At 44.2% G+C, this 24,340-nt stretch overlaps 5 protein-coding genes and 1 pseudogene across 5 annotated transcripts; all 6 read right to left on the bottom strand.

The window, feature by feature from the left end:
- Window positions 1–952: 952 nt before the first annotated feature.
- LOC146655192 (uncharacterized) lies at window positions 953–1,551 on the bottom strand (annotated as a pseudogene).
- Window positions 1,552–4,442: 2,891 nt separating this feature from the next.
- Window positions 4,443–5,228, bottom strand: LOC146655191 (uncharacterized). Its single transcript, XM_085428848.1, has one exon. The coding sequence runs from the start codon at window positions 5,226–5,228 to the stop codon at window positions 4,443–4,445; it is 786 nt and encodes a 261-aa protein (XP_085284974.1).
- Window positions 5,229–6,666: 1,438 nt separating this feature from the next.
- On the bottom strand, window positions 6,667–8,317 carry LOC146655190 (SLAM family member 9-like). The gene has a single exon (XM_085428123.1). The coding sequence runs from the start codon at window positions 7,894–7,896 to the stop codon at window positions 7,129–7,131; it is 768 nt and encodes a 255-aa protein (XP_085284249.1). The 5' UTR covers window positions 7,897–8,317; the 3' UTR covers window positions 6,667–7,128.
- Window positions 8,318–11,541: 3,224 nt separating this feature from the next.
- LOC146655189 (uncharacterized) lies at window positions 11,542–12,880 on the bottom strand. The gene has a single exon (XM_085427887.1). The coding sequence runs from the start codon at window positions 12,865–12,867 to the stop codon at window positions 12,145–12,147; it is 723 nt and encodes a 240-aa protein (XP_085284013.1). The 5' UTR covers window positions 12,868–12,880; the 3' UTR covers window positions 11,542–12,144.
- Window positions 12,881–19,461: 6,581 nt separating this feature from the next.
- Window positions 19,462–20,190, bottom strand: LOC146655188 (uncharacterized). Its single transcript, XM_085428836.1, has one exon. It carries the CDS (start codon window positions 20,188–20,190, stop codon window positions 19,462–19,464), a length of 729 nt encoding a protein of 242 aa, XP_085284962.1.
- Window positions 20,191–22,574: 2,384 nt separating this feature from the next.
- Window positions 22,575–24,233, bottom strand: LOC146655187 (uncharacterized). The gene has a single exon (XM_085427260.1). It carries the CDS (start codon window positions 23,997–23,999, stop codon window positions 23,205–23,207), a length of 795 nt encoding a protein of 264 aa, XP_085283386.1. The 5' UTR covers window positions 24,000–24,233; the 3' UTR covers window positions 22,575–23,204.
- Window positions 24,234–24,340: the final 107 nt, after the last annotated feature.

Genomic DNA, 24,340 nt, shown 5'->3' with positions numbered 1-24,340 from the left:
GCAAACACACTTCAGTGCAGTGAAAGCACACGTGGATATAATAACACACCGCAGGACACCAACAGTCATGGAAGGGCCTCCACAGAGCCGACCTCAGCCTGACTGAAGCAGTGTGGGATCATCCTGACAGGGACCAGAACAAAGAAGAAGCCTGGAGACGTCATCCCGAGGATGCTGACAGAGCTGCTCACAACAAAGATTCAGTTTCAAGCTTGTTAGAGTTGTACAAACTCGTTCACCTTGTGTGCTGCACTTCTGCGTTTGTACATTTCACTGAATCATTGCAGCATTTTCAAATTTTGACTCAATCATAGTATTTTTTCTGCTTTGTATCACAGTTATTTGGTACTTCTCGGTTTTGTTTTTCAGTTTTAATTCAAATAAATTCTGACAAACACAACAGACTCGTACTTGGAGGATGCAGAGCTGTAACTAAGCTGCAGTCTGCAGTGAGAGCAGCACCAGCTTTGCTTCCTTTCTGTTCTTCTGCGTCTGTATGCATCTTTATATTTTGCAAACATTTCTGGTTTTTATTTGTTTGAAATTGTTTCTAAATTGTTTTTCATTGATTTAAATACTGTGTTTTGCCAGTGAAGCTTTTTGTACCTGTATGTGTGATCTGGGCCACACAAATAAAACTCTAGAGTGGAGCTGTTCTCTCTGTGGACACTGCTGCTGCAGGAGAGGACACTGTGTATAACAGCTGACTCCTTGATGAAGCCACACCAAGCTGTTACAACAGAAACCCAAGCTTGTAAAACAACCACAGCAAACAGACTTTATCTGATAACTATTTTGCTTTAAAAAGTAAAATATTCACTTTTATCTACAGCAGGAAATTAAGGCGGTGGTTCAGCTTCAGCTGTGTGTGTTTCTGCATTTACGAAGAGTCTTTCGTTTGTCCACAAACACACAGCCGCCCAACACGGAGCCAGGATCGCCAAGGATCTCATCACAGCCCCTGAAAGTGTGACACAGAGTCCACAGCCGGGGTTTTCTCCTGGTAGAGCGGATTATCGATGGGCTCGCTGTCGCTCTCACTCACCAGGTTCTTCATCCTGCAGGAGAAAGTTTTCACACGCTGTTTCCTCATTATTGAGGATCTCCATCTTCTTTCCTGACTGCTCCCACTCTCCATCATCCTTCTTCCAGAAGTACTCAACAGGCCCATTTTGATCAGCGTCTCCATCACAGCTCAGTCCTCTGAGTTCACGCGACACGCTGGCGGCTGCACGCTCACCTCAGGCTGGGGCACATCTTTGATCTCCACAGTCTGATAAACCAACACTGGACCTGGTTGTTGATCTCCACTGAATACACTCCAGTATCCGCTGCAGTCATGTTGTGGATTTCCAACACCCCGGTGGTCGTGTTCAGGTCTGAGCGGCCTTTAAATCTGCTTTAATATCTCAGAGGAATCGAGCCTTTCACCCACTCAGCCAGCAGGTTTTTACCGTAGGCCCAGGCAGGACTGAGGACCAGTGTGCCACCAACCTTGAAGTATGAGAGAAAAATCTGGGCTCCAGAAGAGTTCAGTGCAGCAAACAGCATGTCCACCAATCAGCACTGAAGTGACAGATGTATGCAAGGGCTTGAACCACTCTCTGCACTGCTGTGTTTCCCTTCAGTGACTGCGGTGAGACCTGTGGCGAAAACTTGAAAGAAGTCAAACCCCAAATTCAAATAGTTATTTTGTTTCTGCTTCAGGGAAACTTTGATGTGCAGCAAAACTTCTCACCTCTGCCTCAAGCTTCCTGGCCAAGCACTCCCTCACACTGAGCCTCACTGACACTGCAGCATGCAACAACCTTAGCAAGAAAAACGTAAACATTTTCACTCAGGAAGACAATTCAACACGCAAAAGGAGCTAACTGAGTTTGCACACTTGTACTCGGGTTTTCACCACTGCATGACAGTGATTTACCAGAAACAGTTGCCTCAGTAAGATATAAGAAGGTGCAGTGTTTGGGCTGAGATGCAGAGCTGCTGTGCACAGCACTGTTACCTTACAGGAGGAAGGGTCGCTGTTCAAACTTCCTGCCGACCTTTCTGTGGAGCATGCACGTTCTTCCACTGTTCAAACACACACGCAGGCTCACTGCAGAGTGTAGATGTCCCTCTGATGACAGATCGAGATCCTCCAGCCCACAGCTTGGGTGATGCTGATCAGTCACAGTGGGTCATGACTGCAGGCTGAGCCGTGCAGAGGCGTCATTATAAAGCAAGCTGGCTTCACTTTTCAGACCAAGAAGCAAAGTCCACCTTTTATGTTGTGTGAGACGTGACGGCATCATGACTCACTGCCCTCTGGCTGGTATAACGTCTTTATGGTGGATTTGGGAAATAAACGGGCTTTTACATACTGTGTGTGGACAAATAAGTGGCTCCCACAGCCCAGTACCACATAATTGGCTTTAAAACCTGTGGACTGGCTTCAGTAATCAAGTGCATGTTTGCTCCCCTCAGCATCAGCAGTAACGGCACTTTGAGCTTTCCAGTCTGACAAACTTCATCATCACTTGTTGTTTTCCAGTCTCATCTGGGACTTCAGCACTTTCAGACCGTTTGCTGTCCTCTTCCAACACTGGCTCACAGCGCCACCCTGTGGTATTGGATGATATTACACAGAAGTAGATGGTGAATGGTTGGCTTTTCTACTCTCGTAGCGCTTTGCCCAACGTGCCTCATTCACACCCGTTTTTTCTCTGTGTTTTCTATGTAAGTACTTTCTATCTCACATACATGCACAGTATGCAGCATCACAGCTGCTGGTAGCATTCTCCTGTAAGCTACTTTGCAGTGAGTATCTTATAACATACCTGTCTATTCTAATACGTCATATTTTGGAGGGTTTTCAGGTGGTGTTTTTTTAATGCTGTGTCTGTACGCGTCTTTTTCCACATTTTACTGAACACTAAATGTAGTTTATAATTGAACACTCTAATATTAGCCATCCAAGCTGAAATATAAAGAGTGCACACAGCTGTGCATGGTGTTGTGATGACACATGTCAGGAGCCTTTGTCTTGTATGTGCTGTAGGTCTTTGTAGTCCTGCAGTAAAGCTGCTTTGAGCCCACGTCCTGCTAATCGGGTCCTAATCCTGCCTCCCTCACACAGCTACAGCTACTCTGGCTTTTGCTCTCCCAACATTTCAGAATTAGAACAGATAAACAGATAAAGTTATTTCCCAGAGAAGCTTCCCAATAACACACACACACACACACACACACACACACACACACACACACACACACACACACACACACACACACACACACACACACACACACACACATTTGTGTTTCTGCTGCTGAATCTGCTTTACAAATGCAAGAAGGCTCACAGGCAGCTCGTCCCCCTGCAAGACAACTAAAACAGAAAACCTAAACTGGGAGGAACTGGGATGATGACGGACCCTCCTCATGAATACAGAAGAGACAAGACACTTTCAAAATAAAACAGGAAACATGAAAAACACTGAGAAGTCTAAACACAACAAACGATTAATTATTTACAAGATACAAAACTCAAAAACAGGACCCAGAACCACAACAGCTTTAAAACTACAAACAAGCCACCAGGAAGCTCACCCCCTGCTTGTATCCATCATCACCCAGAGCTCATGACTACAGGTGAGGGTCGGAAACAGATCAGCAGGTATCTTTTTCCCTTCAGTGCTTCCTGTGGTTTCCTTCAGTAGATGTGTGGTGAGCCTCATCATGAAAACATTTGTGAAGGGGAAGTCCCAAAAACCTTTTTATAATCCCTCTGAACCACTGAAGGCTGATGTCAGAGCCTTGACTGACCGCCATGAGATAACAGCCCCGCTTTAAAGACCCACATTAGGAAGTCTGAGCAGTGGTGGAGACAGAAGTCACAGCTTCGTCACCTCGAACTCAGGATCCTCCTGAAGAAGTTCAAGAACTTAAGAAGAAAAATGGAGCTCAAAAATCTAGTTTTGCACTTTTTTAAATAAATGTGGCAGGTCTCACTGAGCATGTGCAGTGTGAGCGTTATCATTCAATCTTGTTTCTGATTGGAGGAAAAAGACTGGTTGCAAATGTTTCCAGGTGTTGCTTTAGTCAAATTTTTAAAAGCCATAATGATGTTAGACTGCATCACAAAGCATTTCTCTTCAATGATCGATTTTTTTTTATCAAACTTGATTCTGTTTGATGAAGCAAAGACGCTGGAGGCAGAGACGATGAACAAACGTCAGCTTTTAATACTTACTGTTAAAGAGGGGAAACAGACAAATACAAATACTGTAAAAGGCACAAGAACAGAGAAAACTACAAACATGGCAGACCATGGCCATGACAGCCTGGTGATTATCACTGCTATAGAAAATAAGCAGAACAGTTTTATGAGCAAATAAATGTGAACTTTCAGGACTGACGTGCTTTAGTCTTCACCAGGAAACCAAAGGTGATGGTCAACATTAAACTGCATCATTATGACCTTTTCTGTGTTTACAGACACAGACAGAAGGAAGTTTCTGGCACAAAAAGTAGACGACGGCAACAAAGAGCGCCACGATCGCCAGAGATCTCATCACAGCACCTAAAACTATAATCCAGTGTCCACAGTCTGCAGGTTTTATTTGGAAGAGTGGATTAAAGAGAGGTTTGCTTTCTCTCTCACTTACTCGATTCTTCATCCTGCAGGAGAAAGTTGGGACACGCTGTGTTTCCTCATTATTGATGATCTCCATGTTCGTTCCTGACTGCTTCCACTCTCCATCTCCGATCTTCCAGAAATACTCGACAGGCCCAGCAGCGCTGACGTCTCCGTCACAGCTCAGCGTGCAGCTCTCTGAGGTTGAGTTACACAACAGCGGCATCACACTCACCTCAGGCTGAGGCACTGCTTCGACCGCCACTGTCTTATAAACCTGACTCTGGACCTGGTTGTTGATCTCCACTGAATACACTCCAGTGTCCACTGCAGTCATGTCCCTGATCTCCAACACTCCTGTGCCAGTGTTCAGAGTGGTTCTGCCAATAAACTTGCTGTAATATGTCAGAGGAATCTGGTCTTTCACCCACTCAGCCAGCAGGTTCTTGCCGTATTTCCACACGACGCTGTAGATCTGTTCAGAGACCGGCTGAGGGCTGAGCTGGAGTGTGTCACCAACTTTGAAGTACTTCACAGTCTGATCCTGAGAGAAGCTGGTTGCAGCTAAGAGCAGCACAGCCAGGAGCCAGAAACCAGCCGACGTCTCCATGTTCACAGATCAGTGCAGAAGTGAGTCTTTGCAGCAGTCTTAAAGCTTCCTTTTCTCTAATCTTTGTGGTTTTCTTTTGTGGGCAGCATGATCATGAAAACAGTTGTGACAAGGAAGTCAGCCCAGTGCATAACACACATGAGGACATGAATATAGTGTCTGTGATTATATGAAGAAGTAGACTGAGTAAGCTGACTGCCCCGCTGTAAATGTTCCTGTCTGGTGCCAATCCCGAATTCACAAACCAGATTAAGTTCTACTGGTTGTAAAAGTGGATAGAAGGTAATTTGGTGTTTGTTGCATGTTCCTTTACATCAGTGTGTTTGTGGTGGGGTGTGACTTTTGGCTCTTTGGTACTACAGTGTTTTTAAACTCCAGGAAATCCCAATCCTGAGGGCTGTTCAAACAAACAGCAGGAGTTATTAGATCAGCTCTTGGTCGAGTTGTGTTCAGATAACAACTTCCAGATTCGATCCAGAGATGTTTGGCATGAAGCAGTGTTCACGGTTTCAGAATAAGCTGTCAGTAACCTTGATGACCTGCTGGAGTTAACCAGGTGTTTGAACAAAAGTCTAATAAAAGATTTTATTCCTGTGCTCAGAGCAGGCAGCAGAGCAGATACACAGACAGATGCTGGTGGTCAGTCCAGAGATACTGAGAGGTTTGAGGACCACAGTGTCGCCAACCTTAAAGCACTTCTTTACAGACTGAGAGAAGCTGGTTAAGCTGATGTCTCCATGTTCACAGATCAGTGCAGAAGTAACAGCAGCGTCAGAGGTCCTGCACCCTGTTCCTGTTTTTTAAGCCAGGAAGAGAGGACGCTCCTAAATAAAAACCAGTTCATGAGCAAATCTGTTCCCAGGTCTAAAATGTACTTAAGAACCACATTATACGTCCAGCTGTTTATCCTTTCCAGGTTCGCAGGGAGCATAGACACAGACAGCCACTCACACACAGTTTCTACTAACTGCATGCGTGTCTGGAGTACCCGGAGAGAACCCACGCAAACACGGGGAGAACATGCAAACTCCACATAGAAAGACCCTGGCCTGGTGGAGGAATTGAACTCAGGACCTTCTTGCTGTGAGGCAACAGTGCTAACCACCCATACACGTATAACCACTGGTTAATTACATTATCACATGGCTGCAGGGACCCCACAGCACAAGCATACTTCCAGTTTATTATAAGACTGTGTTGTACATTGTTATATAAAGAGATTTTCTTATTGGTAAAAAAAAACTGCAAGAAGTCAAAGCAAAGGCAGAACACGGCACATGTTTAAAGAAGGAAGGTTTATTCATTGAAATTAGTTATTATTAAAATAGACATCATTTTTTTACACATGCTCAAAGCAGCACATCAGCCCGATCTCACACAGAACTGTCATGATGTTAAACAGAAGCTGTCACTTCAGCTCTGTGGGAAATCATAATGAAGCAGTTCACTATGTTGTAGATTCAAGCTGCGCTTCATATGTTTGGCCACCAGATGTCACCAAAGAGCGCTGTGTTGACAAGCTTCGAATAATGAACCGTTTTTCAGCTTCAGAAAGGAAATTGTTTTAGACACATTTTTTGCCAGTGAAGCTGTTTGAACCTGTATGTGTGATCTGGGCCACACAAATAAAACTCTAGAGTGGAGCTGTTCTCTCTCTGAGGACACTGTTAGATCAGGAGAGGACACTCTGTGTATGACAGCTGACTCCTCGATGAAGCCAAACCAAGCTGTTACAACAGAAACCCAAGCTTGTAAAAACCACCACAGCAAACAGTCTGCACAGGACAGACCAAACTGAGCTTTATCTGATAATTATTACAACAGAATTATTGAACGTCAGCTTTAAAAGGCAAAATATTATCAACACACTACACCAGGAAATTAAGGCGGTGGTTCAGCTTCAGCTGTGTGTGTTTGTGCATTTACGAAGAGTCTTTCGTTTTGTCCACAAACACACAGCCGCCCAACACGGAGTCAGGATCGCCAAGGATCTCATCACAGCACCTGAAAGTGTGACACAGAGTCCACAGTCGGGGGTTTTCTCCTGGTAGAGCGGATTATCGATGGGCTCGCTGTCGCTCTCACTCACCAGGTTCTTCATCCTGCAGGAGAAAGTTTTCACACGCTGTGTTTCGCCATCATTCAGGATCTCCATCTCCTTTCCTGACTGATCCCACTCTCCTTCATCCTTCTTCCAGAAGTACTCGACAGGCCCGGCTTTGTTAATGACTCCGTCACACACCAGTTTACAGCTCTCTGAGGTTGAATTACACAACAGCGGCGTCACTTTCACCTCAGGCTGGGGCACTGCTTCGATCTCCACAATCTGATATACCTGACTCTGGACTTGGTTGTTGATCTCCACTGAATACAGTCTAGTGTCCGCCGCAGTCATGTTCCTGATCTCCAACACTCCTGTGTCAGTGTTCACAGTGGTTCGGCCTTTAAACTTGCTGTAATATGTCAGAGGAATCTGGTCTTTCGCCCACTCAGCCAGCAGGTTCTTGCCGTATTTCCACACGACGTTGTAGATCTGTTCAGAGACCGGCTGAGGGCTGAGCTGAAGTGTGTCACCAACTTTGAAGTACTTCACAGTCTGATCCTGAGAGAAGCTGGTTGCAGCTAAGAGCAGCACAGCCAGGAGCCAGAAACCAGCCGACGTCTCCATGTTCACAGATCAGTGAAGTGACACAAACTATTCGACGGTGTTACTCTTTTACTTTTCTCTACTCTTTGTGGTTTACTAAGTGAGTGCAGTGAGTGTCATAGCTGTGAAAAGGAAACCAGCACAGCGCATAACACACATGAGAGTATGAATGTAGCCTCTGCTTTTCATGAGATATTAAACATTTCCTACTAAACATTAATCATTATGGCTAAAAAAAAATAGGTATTTATTTGGTTAGCTGCAGGTTTTCCAGTGTTTTAATCTTATAATTGAACATGCATGATCAAAGTATTTTCACCTCCTGTACTCGAGTCATGATCATGTTTATTAGCTTTATAATTCAGTCTGGGCTGCAGCTCAGACTTCCTCCTTCTAAAGTCGACCACCAGCTCTTTTGTCTTGCTGGTATTGAGGTCCGAGGTGTTGTCTGCACACCAATCCAACAGCCTCTGAAGCTTTTGTGTCTGATGCAAAAAAAAAAAAAAAGAGTAGACCACCAGGGAAACTGGCAGCATCACCGAGGATCTCGTCACAGCAACTGAAACTGAAAGTGGACACTGTGGATTATTCTCCAGGTGTCTTTCTCACATTCTCAGTTCTTCATTCTGCAGTAAGTAAGAAAAGACAGACAGAGTCAGACTCCTGCAGTATCTGAAGTGCTCTCAGATGATTTCTCCTCTCAGGGTGAGTAGGCAGCATTTTTAACATGCTGTATTTTATACAAATTGAAGATCGCCACATCTCCTCCCACTCTCCATCTGGTTGAGAGAAGCTGGTTGCAGCTAAGAGCAGCACAGCCAGGATCCAGAAACCAGCCGATGTCTTCATGTTCACAGATCAGTGCAGAAGTGACTGCAAACCACGTTTCAGAGGTCCTACACCCTTTTCCTGTCATGTAAAGGAGGAAGAGGATTTCCTTATTAACACAAATCCCACTGCACTCACTGTGGGATCTTTCAGTCTGATCATGAAAACACTTGTGCAAAGACGTCAGCCGGGTGCTGTTTCAAATATACATTTGTTTTTCCATTTTTATTTATATGTTAGTTTATAACCTCAGTTTTTAGAGATAAAATAAAACAGGAAGTACCATGTTTTCCACACTATAAGGCGCACTTAAAATCCTTTAATTTTCTCAAAAATTGACAGCGCGCCTTATGCATGAATTCTGTTTGTGCTTACTGACCTTAAACCGATTTTATGTGCTACACGGCTCTCAAAAATCTGTTAAAAAATGTTTTAGTACGACTTTGATAAGCTACAAAGCCGCACCGCTGGATGGGTTGTTGGAGCATTACGGCTACCGAAGTCAGGAGCCTCGCGGAGTAATCTGGGGCTTCAGGTCCCAAAGTCAAACGAACACTGCAGCATCACTGAGAGTTAAAAACTGTCTTAATTCTTTCATCTTTAATAAAATGATCAGCGTTGCTGCTTTACCAGGTGTAACAATTAAGTTTAACATCCAGGCATCCATGAAAACAAAATTTATCAAATTTAAAGGAGTAAGAGGTTAGCAGGAAGTTAGCTCGCTAGTTTCCGAGTCAACACGATATAGCATGTTCTGACTGAGAGATTTGTGAAAAAATTCAAACGTACAGATGGTTAGGGATAAATGTAATCTCATGGCAGGATGCTGTAAACAGACCAAACTTCAGTCAGGAGAACAACTGAGATAATCCCTCCACAATACGAGGTTAGTCATTCATATACTGCAACAACATGGGAATAGAGCAGCTGCGAAAAAATTCAACATTAGTGAAGTGGAGGAAGCAAGAAGAATGAGTTGAGCAAAGTTTGACTTATCTGACTGTTTTGTTTCGCTTAATTAAGGGCGATCGTGGCTCAAGAGTTGGGCGTTCGCCTTGTAATCAGAAGGTTGCCGGTTCGAGCATATACATACATTAAAAAATTCCCCTACTAACCCACACTTTAAGGTTTTAAAGTTGCTTGTAAGGGGAGAGCAAGAAGAAGTTTGAACCAGCCTTGAGGCCCTGCTGCAGGAACAGTGTAAAAATGCCACCACAAAGGAGCCAGCAAAGAAAGATCGTCCTCCTCTCTTCATTGTCTTCAGACTCAGATGAGGAAGCTCTGCGTAACGGGGCCCTGAGTTTGTACAGAGCAGAATCCACCATCAGCGACACAGACTGCCCGCTGCAGTGGTGGTCCAGTCGAACAGAGACCACCCACAGCTGTCTGTCCTGGCCTGTAAGTATCTGATTAGTCCTGCCACTTCTGTCCCATGTGACAGACTCTTCTCACTTACAGGTCACATAGTAACAAAAAAGAGCTGCCCTGAAAATGTGAACAGGCTAGTTTGTCTAAGTAACTGTCTGAAAGAGATGGAGAGTAAATAAGCATGGGAGGTATTGTGAGTCCAATGGGTTTGTTATTCTTTGCACTAAAATGTTCGATGATCACACTGTTTTATACGGTGGCCCTGAGAGGCCAAACAGACTGCAACTTGAGAAAACACCAGCACTAAGAAAAACGCAGCAAAAGCATACAAAACACAACGGAAATAGGAAAAAACAGATTTCCAAAAGCACAAGGGAAGTGTTTCTGGAACAGTCAGTGGTTGTTGATCAATGGTCATGAGAATTTGCATAATTAAGACTAAGGAACTGGCCTCCCAGCCCATTGTTCCCTCAGTGGGCTGGTTTCAGTCATCATGCAAATGTACTGTTTATAAGTTTGAAACCTGCAGTCAGCTGAGACTAAAGAAGTCACCTGGATGAGTGACCAAACGTTTCTCCCACAAAACGCTGCGTCCAGATGAACAGAATCAACTTTTGGAGATTTACTTTCCTGGATGATTGAGCGTGCATCAAGATACTTTAATAAATGTTTGATGGCTAGGTGTGCAGTTCCTGCTTTAATGCATGTTTGTATTTTCTTCTATTTGATTTCAAAAAGCTCCTAAAACAGTCAGTGATCACTGTTGACCTCCCTCGGCTTTTATTACCACTAATCATTTATTTAAGCTCAGTTTTTAAAACCTTAGGATGTAACTACAGCCCAGCCCATGCAGCAGTATATGAATGACTAACCTCGTAGTCATTCATATACTGCTATTAAAGTGTCTTGTGCCTCACTACGGCACAAGACACTTTAACACCCACTCACACAATGTACAGTCTCAGATTTTCTTATATTTCCAGATTGTTTTATTTTATTTTAGTTACTTAATCTATAGAATCCACTCACTTACTATAATGTCCTCCTTGTATATGTTCACTTACTGTATATAATGTTCTCTTTTTGCACCGTCGAGGAGCATTGTGTTGTACTCGTATAACTACGCATGTGACAAATAAAGAATCTTGGGTCTTGAATGAAGCTGACTAACATGAGGAAATCTCTCTTCTAACATGTTTATGGTCAGCGATAAAACTTTAAATTGGAAATGCTCACACAAAGCAGAGTTTTTCTGCAAATCGAAGCATTTTATTCCAGTAAAGTGGAAATTAAAGAAATCTATGAAAGTCAGAGTGGTACGGCTCATCAGGACCGAACAATGAACAATCATTTTAAAAACATGAAATAATTAAAGATAAATAATTACTTTCTAATTACTTTCTAAACACGATCTGTATAAGAGTTGCAGGAAGAAAGGACACTTCAGGCAAGAATCATTTTTCAAAGGTGAGTTTTAAATGCAAAGTTCAAAGAAATAAAAAATCATGGAAAATATTGAACCCTGAAGGCACTTCACAGAAAATATAAATAAAGACAGAGATGAAAAAAACAGTCTGACACAAGAAAGTCAGACATATAAAACCACAGACCTGAGGGGGCGAAACTAACTCGGCGCTACGAACACGAAGGACGGAAAACTGACAAAAACAGGAAGTGAAAACATCAAAGGTGCAGAAAACACAAATCACCATAATGAGTAATGATGAAAGAGGAACTAATATATCAATGACAAGTGCAGACAAGGGAGATACAAAAACTCTAAAAAAGACAAGAAATGATTTAAAGAAAAACTACAAACATGGCCGACCATGATGATCATTAGTGTGGAAATAAAGCAGAAACGTTTTACAAGCTAACAAACATCAACTTTGGTTTAAGGAGAGCAGACAGGCTTTAATCTTCATCAGGAAATCAAAGCAGATACTCGACTTTAAACTGCATCATCATCATCATCATCACTTTTACTGCATTTACAGACGTGGAGCGTCTCTCGTTTCTGCCTCAACAGGTGGACGACCACAAAGACCCCCGCGACCCCAGAGGTCACAGCGCCTAAACTCCATTTGTAATCTGGGCCTTTGTTAGCGGTTCACTCTCTGTATCGTCACTGACCGTCATCGGTGATGATGAAGATGGAAAGGAAGGCATTTGGAAGAGTGGGTTAGGGAGAGGTTTGCTGTCTCTCGCACTCACTGGATTCTTCATCCTGCAGATGAAATTCGTAACACGCTGTGTTTCCTCATTATTGATGATCTCCATGTTCGTTCCTGACTGCTTCCACTCTCCGTCTCCGATCTTCCAGGAATACTCGACAGGCCCAGCAGCGCTGACGTCTCCGTCACAGCTCAGTGTGCAGCTCTCTGAGTTTGAGTTACACAACAGCGGCCTCACACTCACCACAGGCCGAGGCGCTGCTTTAATCCTCACAGCCTGATGAACCCGACTCTGGACCTGGTTGTTGATCTCCACTGAATACACTCCAGTGTCCGCTGCAGTCATGTCCCTGATCTCCAACACTCCTGTGTCAGTGTTCAGAGTGGTTCGGCCTTTAAACGAGATGTGATCTCTCAGCTCAATCAAGTCTTTCACCCACTCAGCCAGCAGGTATTCATCACAATACCACACGATGCTGGTGATCTTTTCAGAAACCGGCTGAGGGCTGAGCTGAAGCGTGTCGCCATCCTCAAAGTACTTCTTTACAATCTGATCCTGAGAGAAGCTGGATGCAGCCAAGAGCAGCACAGCCAGGAGCCAGAAACCAGCCGAGAGCTTCATGTTCACAGATCAGTGCAGGAGTGACAGCAAACCACGTGTCAGAGGTCTCAAACCCTTTTCCTCTTCCGTACAGCCTGTGGTTTCCTACACTGAGCGCAGTCTCAGTCTTTGCTGATTCCAGGATGTTCCTCCCACAGTTTTGCCAAAATGACCCAAATGCAGCGAGCAGACAAAGTAAACACAACGAAGTTTTAATTAAAGTGAATCTAAAAGATCCTGAACAAACTCCTGAACAGACAACAACAAACAAAAGAAGTAAACAAAGAGCAAAGCACAACAGGAAGTGACTAAACAGCAGAGCACAGAACCAAAGACAACAACTTAATGATGAGAGATAAGAAGACACCAGGAAGGCCAATGAAGGACATGCAAGAAGTCTAAACACAATACTCTCTGTTAGAGAACTCCCAGTAATCAGTTAGATATGTGTGTATGATGACATATGGATACATATGAAGATTACTGTTAATCTAGAATAATCATAGAAACAAATGATAACAAAACTCAGTCTAAACAAACTCCAAACTCTCCAGAAGTTTATCAACAACTTCATGTCTAATTAATTTATGTTTTTGCTTTAAACTCCAAATAAAGATAGAAAACATCACATATCTGTGACGTGGTAGCCAAACACATCTACATTAGATATAACTGAGAGTCTGATCACCAGCCAGGCAGCTGCTGCTGGTCGCTGTTCATTATTGTTTCAGAGCCAGAGTTCAGCCAGAGTGATTATTCTGAGCAACACCCGCTCAGCAGCTTTCCTGGAGCTGTCAGCAGAGTGCAGGCGTCAACTTTAACTCGGGTTTGATGTTTCTGGTCGAGACAAAGTTTCATCATCAAGTTCGTCGTCACTTCCTCCTCTCCTTTAGCAGCTGTCTCCATCACTCAAAGCTTCTCTGAAGTTCACTCGTTTGCTGACCCGGTGATCAGGATGTCCTCTCCTTACACCGACTCACTGCTTTATCATCCAATCCAATAATATATATAATCCAATCTGTGCAAATGATTCCAATAATGCTGAGACAGTCGGGGGGGGACCCTGAGGACAGCGCGCTCTCAGAATCACTCAAGTGAAATCTAACAGGTGATATTTAGTTTATTTCAGAGTTTTATTTGTTCCAGTTTGGCTGAAACTAAAGTTGTTTCATTCGGCCAAATATAGAAAGAGGAAACAAACTTACGCCGACCAGCACGAGGAAATCTCTCTTATAACGTGTTTGCCTTTACTGATAAAACTCGCTGAAGTCTTGGAAAGCTGCTGCCTTTTCTCACTTCCATGTGAAACAGTTACTGTGACTATTAACAGTAACTCATCTATCAGTCAGACGTGGCAAAAGCACAGACATCCTGTATCTAAGTAGAAGTATAGATAATACCATTAATAAATTCTCCAGCAAAAGTTGAAGTACTGATTAAACTTCTTTACTCGAGTAGTTAAAAAGTACAGGCTCTGAAATGTACTTAAAGTAAAAAGTAGCTCTTTGGACGTTTCTACCATCTATCTTTGTGCAAAGCTAACTGTTAACTATTAATTATAATAATAATATAATATTAAGAGATGGTAAATGGACTGATTCTTATACAGCGCTTTTCTCCTCTCCTGGAGTACTCAAAGCGCTCTATACAACATGCCTCATTCACCCACTCATACAAGCACAACCTAAACTACATTCACACTCCGATGGACGCATCGGAGGGCAGCTCGGGTTAGTATCTTGTCCAAGGATATTTGGCATGCAGACTGGGGGAGCCAAGGATCGAACCACCAACCTTCCGATCAGTAGCTGATCTGCACGACCACCTGAGCCACCCAGAGATCGAGATACAACTTTTATTTCAGTCTAAATTTTAATTCTAATAAAGGAGCTGAGCATGAACCGGTTAAGTAGAACATGAGGAGAGAGAAAAAAGGATTATAAAACATATCTTGTTTTCCTGACTTTACCTCTAAACAGGAAAGTGGGTACAGCCAGAGATTAAAATGGGCGTCTATCACAGTGCAGCAAACTAACCTGTTCATCCTGCAGAGGATTTTATGTAAGCGGTAAATAACACAGCTGCTCTACCTCAGTTTGATCTGCATGTTTCAGAAAAAGAAAAAAATACTGTCACGTGTACAAACAAAACATGAGGATTTACATGTGAGCTTTATATGAGCAGTCCTTCGCTTTAACTCTTCTTCCGACGATATGAAGAGCGGACAATGGACTGAATACAGTCCATTGTCCCCCAAAGTCATGTCCCTGATCTCCAACACTCCTGTGTCAGTGTTCAGAGTGGTTCCGACTTTAAACTTGCTGTAATATGTCAGATCAATCAAGCCTTTCTCCCACTCAGCCAGCAGGTTTTTATCGTATTTCCACACGATGCTGTAGATCGGTCCAGAGACCTGTTGAGGGTTGAGGACCACAGTGTCACCAACCTTGAAGTACTTCTCTACAGTCTGAGCCTGAGAGAAGCTGGATGCAGCCAAGAGCAGCACAGCCAGGAGCCGGAAACCAGCCGATGTCTCCATGTTCACAGATCAGTGCAGGAGTGACAAAAACCACGTTTCAGAGGTCTTAAAACTGTTTCCTTTTTGAACATCCTGTGGTTGCAGCACAAATATGTTAAATATGTTAATACGTTAACATTTCTGTTCTGCAGTGTTAGTCAGTGAGTGACTGGCTGCTCCAGTATGGGATCAGAACGATGCCGCCTTATCCCACAGTCCAGCCAATGATGGGATTCACATTCTATACGCAGCTAATCCACGTGGTTGACAGGCTGTGACAGCGTCCTTATGTGCCGACACCGGTGTTGATGTGGAGTGAAGCCACGTTAATGACAACATGTACAACCATTGGAGATGTGAGCAGGACAAACGGAACAACTGACGGAAACAGTGTGGACTTTATACCAGTTTTTAAACTGTGTTGATCGGCCACGTAAAACCAGAGTTATGATAAAATATCTGCAGTGTTTGGTTTCCTTCCTGAATACTGTCGTTGTTTATATTTACTGCAGGAAGAAACGGTAAAAACGGCGTTTTATAAGGAAAACGCTCGAAATCACTCCGCCTGTGAACAAAGACAGCCCCCCTCCAGCCTTTCCTATTGGTGGAAAAATGTACCATGTGGACCAATCAAAACATGATATGGCAACATGGCATTTAGATGTTTAGGGAGGGGGAAGTTTTAGGAGTGACAGCGGTGTTTTGAGATGTGAGAGATTTGCGACGTTTAGCACAAATCGTGTGTAGTTAGTGTGTAGTTAGTGTGTAGTTAGTGTGCAGTTAGTGTGTAGTCAGTGTGTAGTGTAGTCAGTAGTTTTGTTGTGTGTTAGAACAATGAGGCGACTGCTGAGTGTTACAGGTGTTACAGCAGTGACACATCTGCTGCTGTCAGGCCTGCAGGTATCAGGCTGTTGTTCACCTCATAGTGGACAGAAATTTTTTGGAGCGGCACAAATAATTTGTGTGGCATCAGATTTGATGCAGAACAGCTGATTGTTCTGTAAATAGTTTGAAATGTTTGTTTAAAAAAACGCCTTGGCTGCATTTTTAGGTAAACAGCTGCAAAAAACTTTGTTTGCATAACTCAGTTACTTTTTTGAAGAAGTAACTATATAGTTAATTTCCCAGCATTGGTCATTATTTACTGTATTTTGCAGACAGAGAGTTACAGACTCTCTCCCAGACTCAGACTCATCATACAAGTCAGAGCTTTATTGGAGTTCAGGTTATTTTTCCTTCCAATAGTGTTAACATGCTACAGGTCATGAACAAGATTTGTTTACATTTTCATTGTAAGTGGGCTAAAGCAGTTAATTAAAAGTCGTCTAACATAAATGCTGTAATTTGATTATTTTAATAAACATGTGACTTGGATGGATTCGATGCTGCCGTGACCACAGTGCACACGTCTGCTGTCGCTCACAGTGGTCCACGGGACGCTCAGGGAGTTTGTGTGCTCGCTCAGACAAGAAGAATTTGAGGGAGCATTGTTCACACCTTGTACATGTCCTGCTCCACCTTCACATGTTTCTCTGCTCTGCTCATCACTGTTCTTGACAGTCAGTACCAGTACACTTCTTCTCCATTGCTCAGGCATCCTCTCATTCTGCAGGATTGTGTTAAGCAGTCCGGTTAAAAAGTCTCTTTTCTAGACATCTCTGCACCTGCACAGGTTTCCATGTTTTTTCATCCTCTTCATAGCTGCCCTCACTTGCTTCTTACTAATCCTTACAGTTAATGTTTCCCTCCAGTATCGTCACTGCAAACTGCTGCAGTCTAAAGATTTAAGCCATTGCCTGCCTTGCCTGGTGACGAGCAGTGCCACTGAGTGACAGCGAGGTGCACAGTCTGCACCTCTGTAACCTCACAGCTGGGCGTCATTCGTGCTCCTAGTGAGATACGGCTTAGAGAGCAAAGCCGAGTGCAGCTGAGAGCAGCAGTGCCAGGAGCTGAAAGGCAGCCGACGTGTTCACAGATCAGTGCAGAAGAAACAGAAAAGTCTCTCTTCAGAGATCTTAAAGCTTTTCTTCTTTTGAACACTTTGTGGTTTCCTTCAGTGAGTGTGGTGAGCTTATGGTGAAAGCAATGAAAAAGGAAGTCGGCCCTATTGAAGCAGCGTGTTCACATCCACAGACGTCACACTTTGTGATTTCTTCAGATGCCGTCTGGATCTCATTGTTTGGTCTTTAAAGAACTACAGCTCCCAGATTACTCTGCTGCTTCTGTTTGATTGCTTTTAAGACCCTGATATGTTAGTAGTCGTCTTTACTCGCTTAGCCAGGTGCAGGTGGTTCGGCTGAGATCAGCTGTTCTGTCTCACAGTATAAGACTCTTACTGTAGACTCTACTATTTTTATTCTTTATCATGCTGCTGTAACACAACAACTTTACTTATGGGATCAATAAAGAATCTGTTTATCTAGAAAATACACTCTTAGTGAGCAGAATTATATTCATTCCTATTAAAATGAAGCTAACACAGAGAGAACTGGCGTATGCTGGGTTTAACACTGTGACATCATAGCAACAAGGTCTGTAGTTCGAATCTTAGCCGGACTGGAACAGGTCGCAATGTCTCCTCAGGTGAACTCCACTGCTGTACTTCCACAAAGTAAAAGTCACAGTTTGATCATGAAACATGTAAACACTCAAATTCTGATTTGCTTATGGGAAATATTCAGCTAACAGTATCTCAGTGCATCTGCAGCAATCAGCTCTGCAGGTCAGACTTTAAAACCTCACCCTAATGTCAGATCGTGCAGCTGGTTTCGTTCTGCACTCACAGTCAGCGGCCCCATTTCTCGTAGTTTGCTGTGAGCTGATTAATGTCTCTGCTGCAGTCCCGTTTGAAACGAAATGTAACGCTTTTTTATTCATGTCACTGTGCATGTCAGTGTACAACCTGTTCTGTGGACATTTATTCAGTTGTATTATATTTATATAACCAGGCGCTTCATATTGTAAGTTGAAGCATTTAACCCGAGGAAATCAGCGCCCAGTTCAAAATGGTCATTTTCATCCAGCGTCCAGTCAGAGCCCGCCTACGTCTCCTTACATGCCCTGTGGTGTGTCATTTGTGTCCAAGCAGAAAACCATCCAACATACGATTAACATGTTAAACTGTTTAAATCTCAGCTCTGTGCAGAGAACGTCCACCTCTGTCACAAAAATGGAGCCAGACTGAAACTCTGAAGCTTCAGCAGATGCTCAACATCTTTGTCTGGCTCATACAAAAACCCACAGCAGTGTTTGAATAAACCAGTGCTTGTACTGGAAAGAGCAAACCTGCACACTGACAGCAGGTCTGAGAGCTTTATTTACAGGATATGTAGGAAAGACCAACACAGGTAACTACAGGAGCTCTGCCAGCCAGGAAACAGGAGTTAGTGGCGAGTGCTTTACACTGACCTTGGTGAAGAGGTTTGTTTTGACGTCTCGCTTGACTGTCTGATCTTCTTCCATTGACCTGTGGACTGGTGCTGCTGAGCAGGAAAGCAGCAGAGAGCGTGCAGGCTGTGGACAGGTAACAACCAGGTGCTGGGTCCTTCAGCCACAAACAAAGAACGACCCCAACACACAGTAAAGGCATAAAAGAGCCAATTACCACCACAGAGGCTGACTTTAAATACTATTCACTGACAGGAGATGAGACTGAAGCTCCGCCCAGCGAGAACAGCCGGCCCACAGCTCAACCTGAGAGAAAACAGACAGCGAGAAGGAAAGAAAACCCAGACGGCCGGGACCGTGACAAAACAGGAAAGAGTTTCAAATGTAAGACAGTGCAGCCAGAGATGTTGAACAAGACAAGATTTTAATGTTACTTTGAGTTCAACCTTACAAGGAAATCAAAGAAAACAGAAACAGATCAAATAAAAATAAGAATGACGGGTAGATAAATACATTTAAAGCTATAAATACACCGAAGTAGACAGTGAAGCAAAGAAATCCCAAAGAAAAAAGAACTACAAACATGGACGACCGCACCAGTCTGAAGTGCAGAACAGTTTTACAAAGCAAAGGAATGAGCTGCCCTTTGACGGGCTTCAGTCTTCATCAGGACTTAAAGTGCATTTTCATCGCTGTCAGCAGTTTTTCTTTTACAGTTTCTGAAACAAAAAGCAGACAAACACCGCAACCACCGCCAGGACGGCAGCGCCTACAAGAGTGAGGATCCACCATCTGTAGTCCAGATTTCCGTCCTGGTGAAACGGGTTGGTGATGGATTCGCTGCGTCGCTCACTCACTGGGTTCTTCATCCTGCAGGAAAACATCTTCACACACTGTGTTTCCTCAGAATTGATGATCTCCATGATTTTCCCCGACTGTTCCCACTCTCCATCTCCGATCTTCCAGAAATACTCGACAGGTTCGGCCTCTTTAACGTCTCCGTCACAGCTCAGTGTGCAGTTCTCCAAACTCGAGCCACACATCGGCGGCCTCACCGTGACCTCAGGCTGGGGCACTTCTCTGATCCTCACGGCCTGATGAGTCTGACTCTGGGGCTGGTTGTTGATCTCCACCGAATACACCCCAGTGTCAGCTGCAGTCATGTTCCTGATCTCCAACACTCCCGTGTTCGTGTTCACCTCTGATCGGCCTCCAAACCTGCCGTAATATGTCAGGGGAATCACATCTTCCACCCATTCGGCCAACAGTTCTCCGTCCCACTTCCACACGACGCTGGTGATGCAAGCAGAGACCGAGGCAGGTTTGAGGACCAGCGTGCCGCCAAGCTTGAAGTACGAGTGTATAATCCGGGCCTGAGCGAACCTCACTGCGGCTGAGAGCAGCACTGCCAGCAGCAGAAAGCCAGCTGATGGCTTCATGTTCTCAGATCGGTACAGAAGTGAAAGAAAAAAATTGGCAGAGATCTTTTTCCTCTTTTCTGCGCCGGCAGTGATTCCCTGCAGGGAGTGCGGTGAATCTTGTCATGAAACCATTTGTGAAAAGGAAGTCAGTTCCCTGTGTGGTCGCACTGAACTGGCATGTTCTCATCCCAGTGCGTCACACGCTGACATTTTGTCAGTAAAATCCTCCTGATGCTTACAACCATGTGAACGACTTTGACGGTCAGCTGCTTCGCCCTGATGCAGCATAAATACACCACAGTTTGTGCTGGTTGGTGGCAGGTTGCATCCAGTGAGTCACGACCCCATGGCTGGTCACAACCATGGGTTACAGCAGAACTCTGGAAAGAGTTTTCTTCTTCTTCACCTGCAGGATCCACATGTTGGTGGTGCACATTTGTCTTCCTCATAGCTGCTTCTCACACCGATTGGGTGGCGGCGCTTGTTGCCTGTGGGACGCCCTTAAATTATCCCAAATGAAAGACTAATAGCCTGATTTTAATGGCCAACCATTTTGGGTGACGTGCAGCTGGGGTCTGTTAACCTGCTTGGTCTGAGTGCAGCCTTTGAAACTACATCTCATAACATCTTAGAGCAGACGAGCTTCAAGTGGAATTATTGACACACCCTTAAACTGGTTTAAATCTTATCTCTCGTACCAAACTCGGCTCATTCGCTTAAAAAGTCAAATTCCCGTCATTTCCAGTTACTTCCAGCATTCGCTGAGGATCTGTCTTGTACGGAGCCCCACAGGGGACATGGGAGGAAAAAAATTAAGACGGACTTTTGCGAGATCTCGCAAAACAAACTTAGGATCTCGCAAAAGTTTTAGCCGCATTCTTCGGACGCCGGCTTGAAGCCGACCGGGAGGTCGAGGCACGATGTGCCGGGAAAGCGGTGTTCCTCCTGGCTGTAGTAGGTCTCGACCTCCCGTTAGCTTCGAGCTAACGGGAGGTCGAAGGCCAAAGAATGCGGCTAAAACTTTTGCGAGATCCCGAGTTTGTTTTGCGAGATCCCGCAAAACTTTTGCGAGATCTCGCAAAAGTCCGTCTTAATTTTTTTTCTCCCATGTCCCCTGTGGGGCTCTGAAGTCTTGGAGTCTCTCCAGTGTGTAAATCTGTGTATCTACTTCCTCTTGGTCATATTTTCTATAGTAAGTATTTCCACTGACAGAGACACAGAAGACACAAAACCTCTTTAAAAACAAACAAGAAATGATCCAAAAAAAACTACAAACATGGCGGACCATGATGATGTAAGCAGTTTTTCAAAGCTAAATGAAGTAAAGCCGCATGACAGAGACAGAAAACTAACCATCAGAGTAAAACAGGAAGTGAATAAAATGAATAAAGTTATCAGACACAGCAGGTTGAGAAACACTGAGCGCATAAACTGAACTCTGTAACTGTGACTAACACATTTCAGATGCTGATGTGACTTTCACGCGACCGCCTTTTAAGGTGGTATGCATCTCCAGAATACACAGCACAGACACACAGGAGAAGTTTGAATGTTTAGCGTATGAGAGTTAATGCAAACTTCACCGAGTCCTACCCTCACATGTTTACAGCTGAGCCCTGCATGTTTCTGCGCCTCAGTAATAGACAACGGGTATTTTAATGCAGAGCAGGAACATGCATGTGAGCACAAAGCGACTTTCGTGGAGTCTTTCTTTCGGTCTTCTGTAGATCAGAGATCCTATACGCCTGAGTCTCGGTCCTCAGACCCCACACAGTCCAGGCAACGTCCAACAGAGTTTGTTATTGCATGAAAGACATTGATCCTCCTGCAGCTCCGGCTCATTGATCTGAACTGCTTCGCTGTTTTCAGAGAGAAAATCAAAGTGTTTCTGATATGAGAACGAAGTGTTTTGTTGGTAGCTGAAGAGGCTTTTTGGGCTCTGGGAGGCTGAGATCTGAATTCTGGAGCTCAGGACTCACTCAGAGAGGCTGCGCAGTCATAAATGAGCCTCTGCTGTAAACCTGGAGTCTGTGTGATAGCTGAGCTGTGGCAGTATCATCTATCATCAGCAGAATACTGCAGCAGCTTCCTGCTCTTTAACAACTGGCATAAACAGAAGTGACTGTGTGGTGATGCTGCAGCGGCATGCAGAGGGACCAGTGCAGAGGGTGTACTGGTAACCTTTGTCAGCAGTCATGCTTTCACTGGGACAGCATGCCCCCTCGTGGTGGCAAGCTTTACAAAGCAAAACATTAAAAAAGCCTCTTAATATTGGCGCTTCCACCTCTGAGGATTCAGGAATGAAAATCTTTGTCTGGAAGTTTCACACGCAGTGACAGAGACAAGTAAACACATTTATTACAGAACAGCTCACATAACAGAGATAATGTGACGGTGTGATCACCAGCCGAGCAGCAAAGCCTCCACTGTACAATCAACATGTGCCACAACTGCAGGACAAAACATTTCACCATCATCATCGTCGTCTCAGCTCTCTGTCTGCGGGACGAAAGCTGATGCTCGTGCAGGTTGAGCACATAACATCTGAATATTTCCACCTTTTTCTGCCTCGTCACAGCGTTTAAAATGCAGGAGCAGTGAGACAGGGATGATGAACCACAGCAGAGCTTTTAGTTCTTAAAGCAAAACACAGGAAAGTCCAGAATCCTGACCAGATAAATAAGAGGGCAGGAATGACGGGCATATGTGGGAAAACACACTAATACCAAGAGAAATACATAAAGAAGTATAAATACACAGAAATAAAGAAGCAAAACTAACTGAACAAAGTAAAAATAGATAAAGACAGGAAGTGAAAAAAAACTGATTACCAAAATAAGGTCAAAACAAGGACAAATAAAGACAGAGAAGACCAAAGAAAACTACAAACATGGCTGACTATAACTGTATGCTAAATAATGTTTACTGTAGAAATGCAGCAGAGCAGTTTAACAAAGCTAAACATGAACTTCCCTCTCAGTACAGCTGATGTGCTTTACTCTTCATCAGGAAGTCAAAGGCGACAGTTCATTTTAAACAGCATCATCATCACTTTTTCTGCATTTACAGCCAGTCTGTAGTTTCTGACACCGAAAGTAGACAACCACCACAAAGAGTGCGAGGATCGCCAGAGATCTCATCACAGCACCTAAAGTTGTAACCCAGAGTCCACAGTGCAGATCGTCACTGTTTGCTGGTTTTATTCGGTAGAACACGTTGGAGAAGGCGTTGCTCTCTTTCTCACTAAACAGGTTCTTTATTCTGCAGGAGAAAGTTTCCACACGCTGTGTTTCCGCATCATTGATGATCTCCACGGTGTTCTTTCCAGACTTTTCCCACTCTCCATCATCCTTCTTCCAGAAGTACTTGACAGGCCCAGCTTTGCTAACGTCTCCCTCACACACCAGTTTACATCTCTCAGAGGTTGAGCTACATACCAGCGGCTTCACTTCCAACTCAGGCTCGGGCACTGCTTCGATCGCCACTGTCTTGTAAACCTGACTCTGGACCCGGTTGTTAATCTCCACTGAATACAGTCTAGTGTCCGCTGCAGTCATGTTCCTGATCTCCAACACTCCTGTGCCAGTGCTCACAGTGGTTCGGCCATTAAACCTGCTGTAATATGTCAGAGGAATCTGGTCTTTCACCCACTCAGCCAGCAGGTATTTACCGTATTTCCACACGACGCTGTAGATCCGTTCAGAGACCGGCTGAGGGCTGAGCTGGAGTGTTTCACCAACCCTGAAGTACTTCTCCACAGTCTGGGCCTGAGTGAAGCCGACTAACAGCAGCACTGCGAGGAGCCAGAAACCAGCCGATGTCTCCATGTTCACAGATCAACACGGAAGTGACAGGTCTGTGCAGATGTCTTTGGTTTTGTCCCATCTGTGGTTTCCTTTGGTGGGCGTTTGAAACAAGGAAGTGAGCCCTAAAACAGCTTTGCAACCCTTTATGGTCGTTCTGAAGCAGCATCCAGCAGCGTCACGTGACAGCCGGTCTCCTCGGTCAGCCCCGAGTGTCGATATCCACCAACCGACCTGTAACAGTCCTGTTTTTAAAGACCTGCTGGGGATAAATTCTGCTGAAAAGCAGCATCAGGACACAAACCAGAACATTTCTAATGAACCTGAAGTTATACCGCAGAGTGAAACATAATCATCGTTTATCT

Source organism: Rhamphochromis longiceps, linkage group LG13 (genome assembly GCF_057381845.1).
Source record: "Rhamphochromis longiceps isolate RC_006_pf linkage group LG13, R_longiceps_female_GT1.1, whole genome shotgun sequence".
Taxonomy (NCBI): domain Eukaryota; kingdom Metazoa; phylum Chordata; class Actinopteri; order Cichliformes; family Cichlidae; genus Rhamphochromis; species Rhamphochromis longiceps.
The sequence above is the reverse complement of the archived record's forward strand: the minus strand, read 5'-3'. Positions and strand labels throughout refer to the sequence as shown.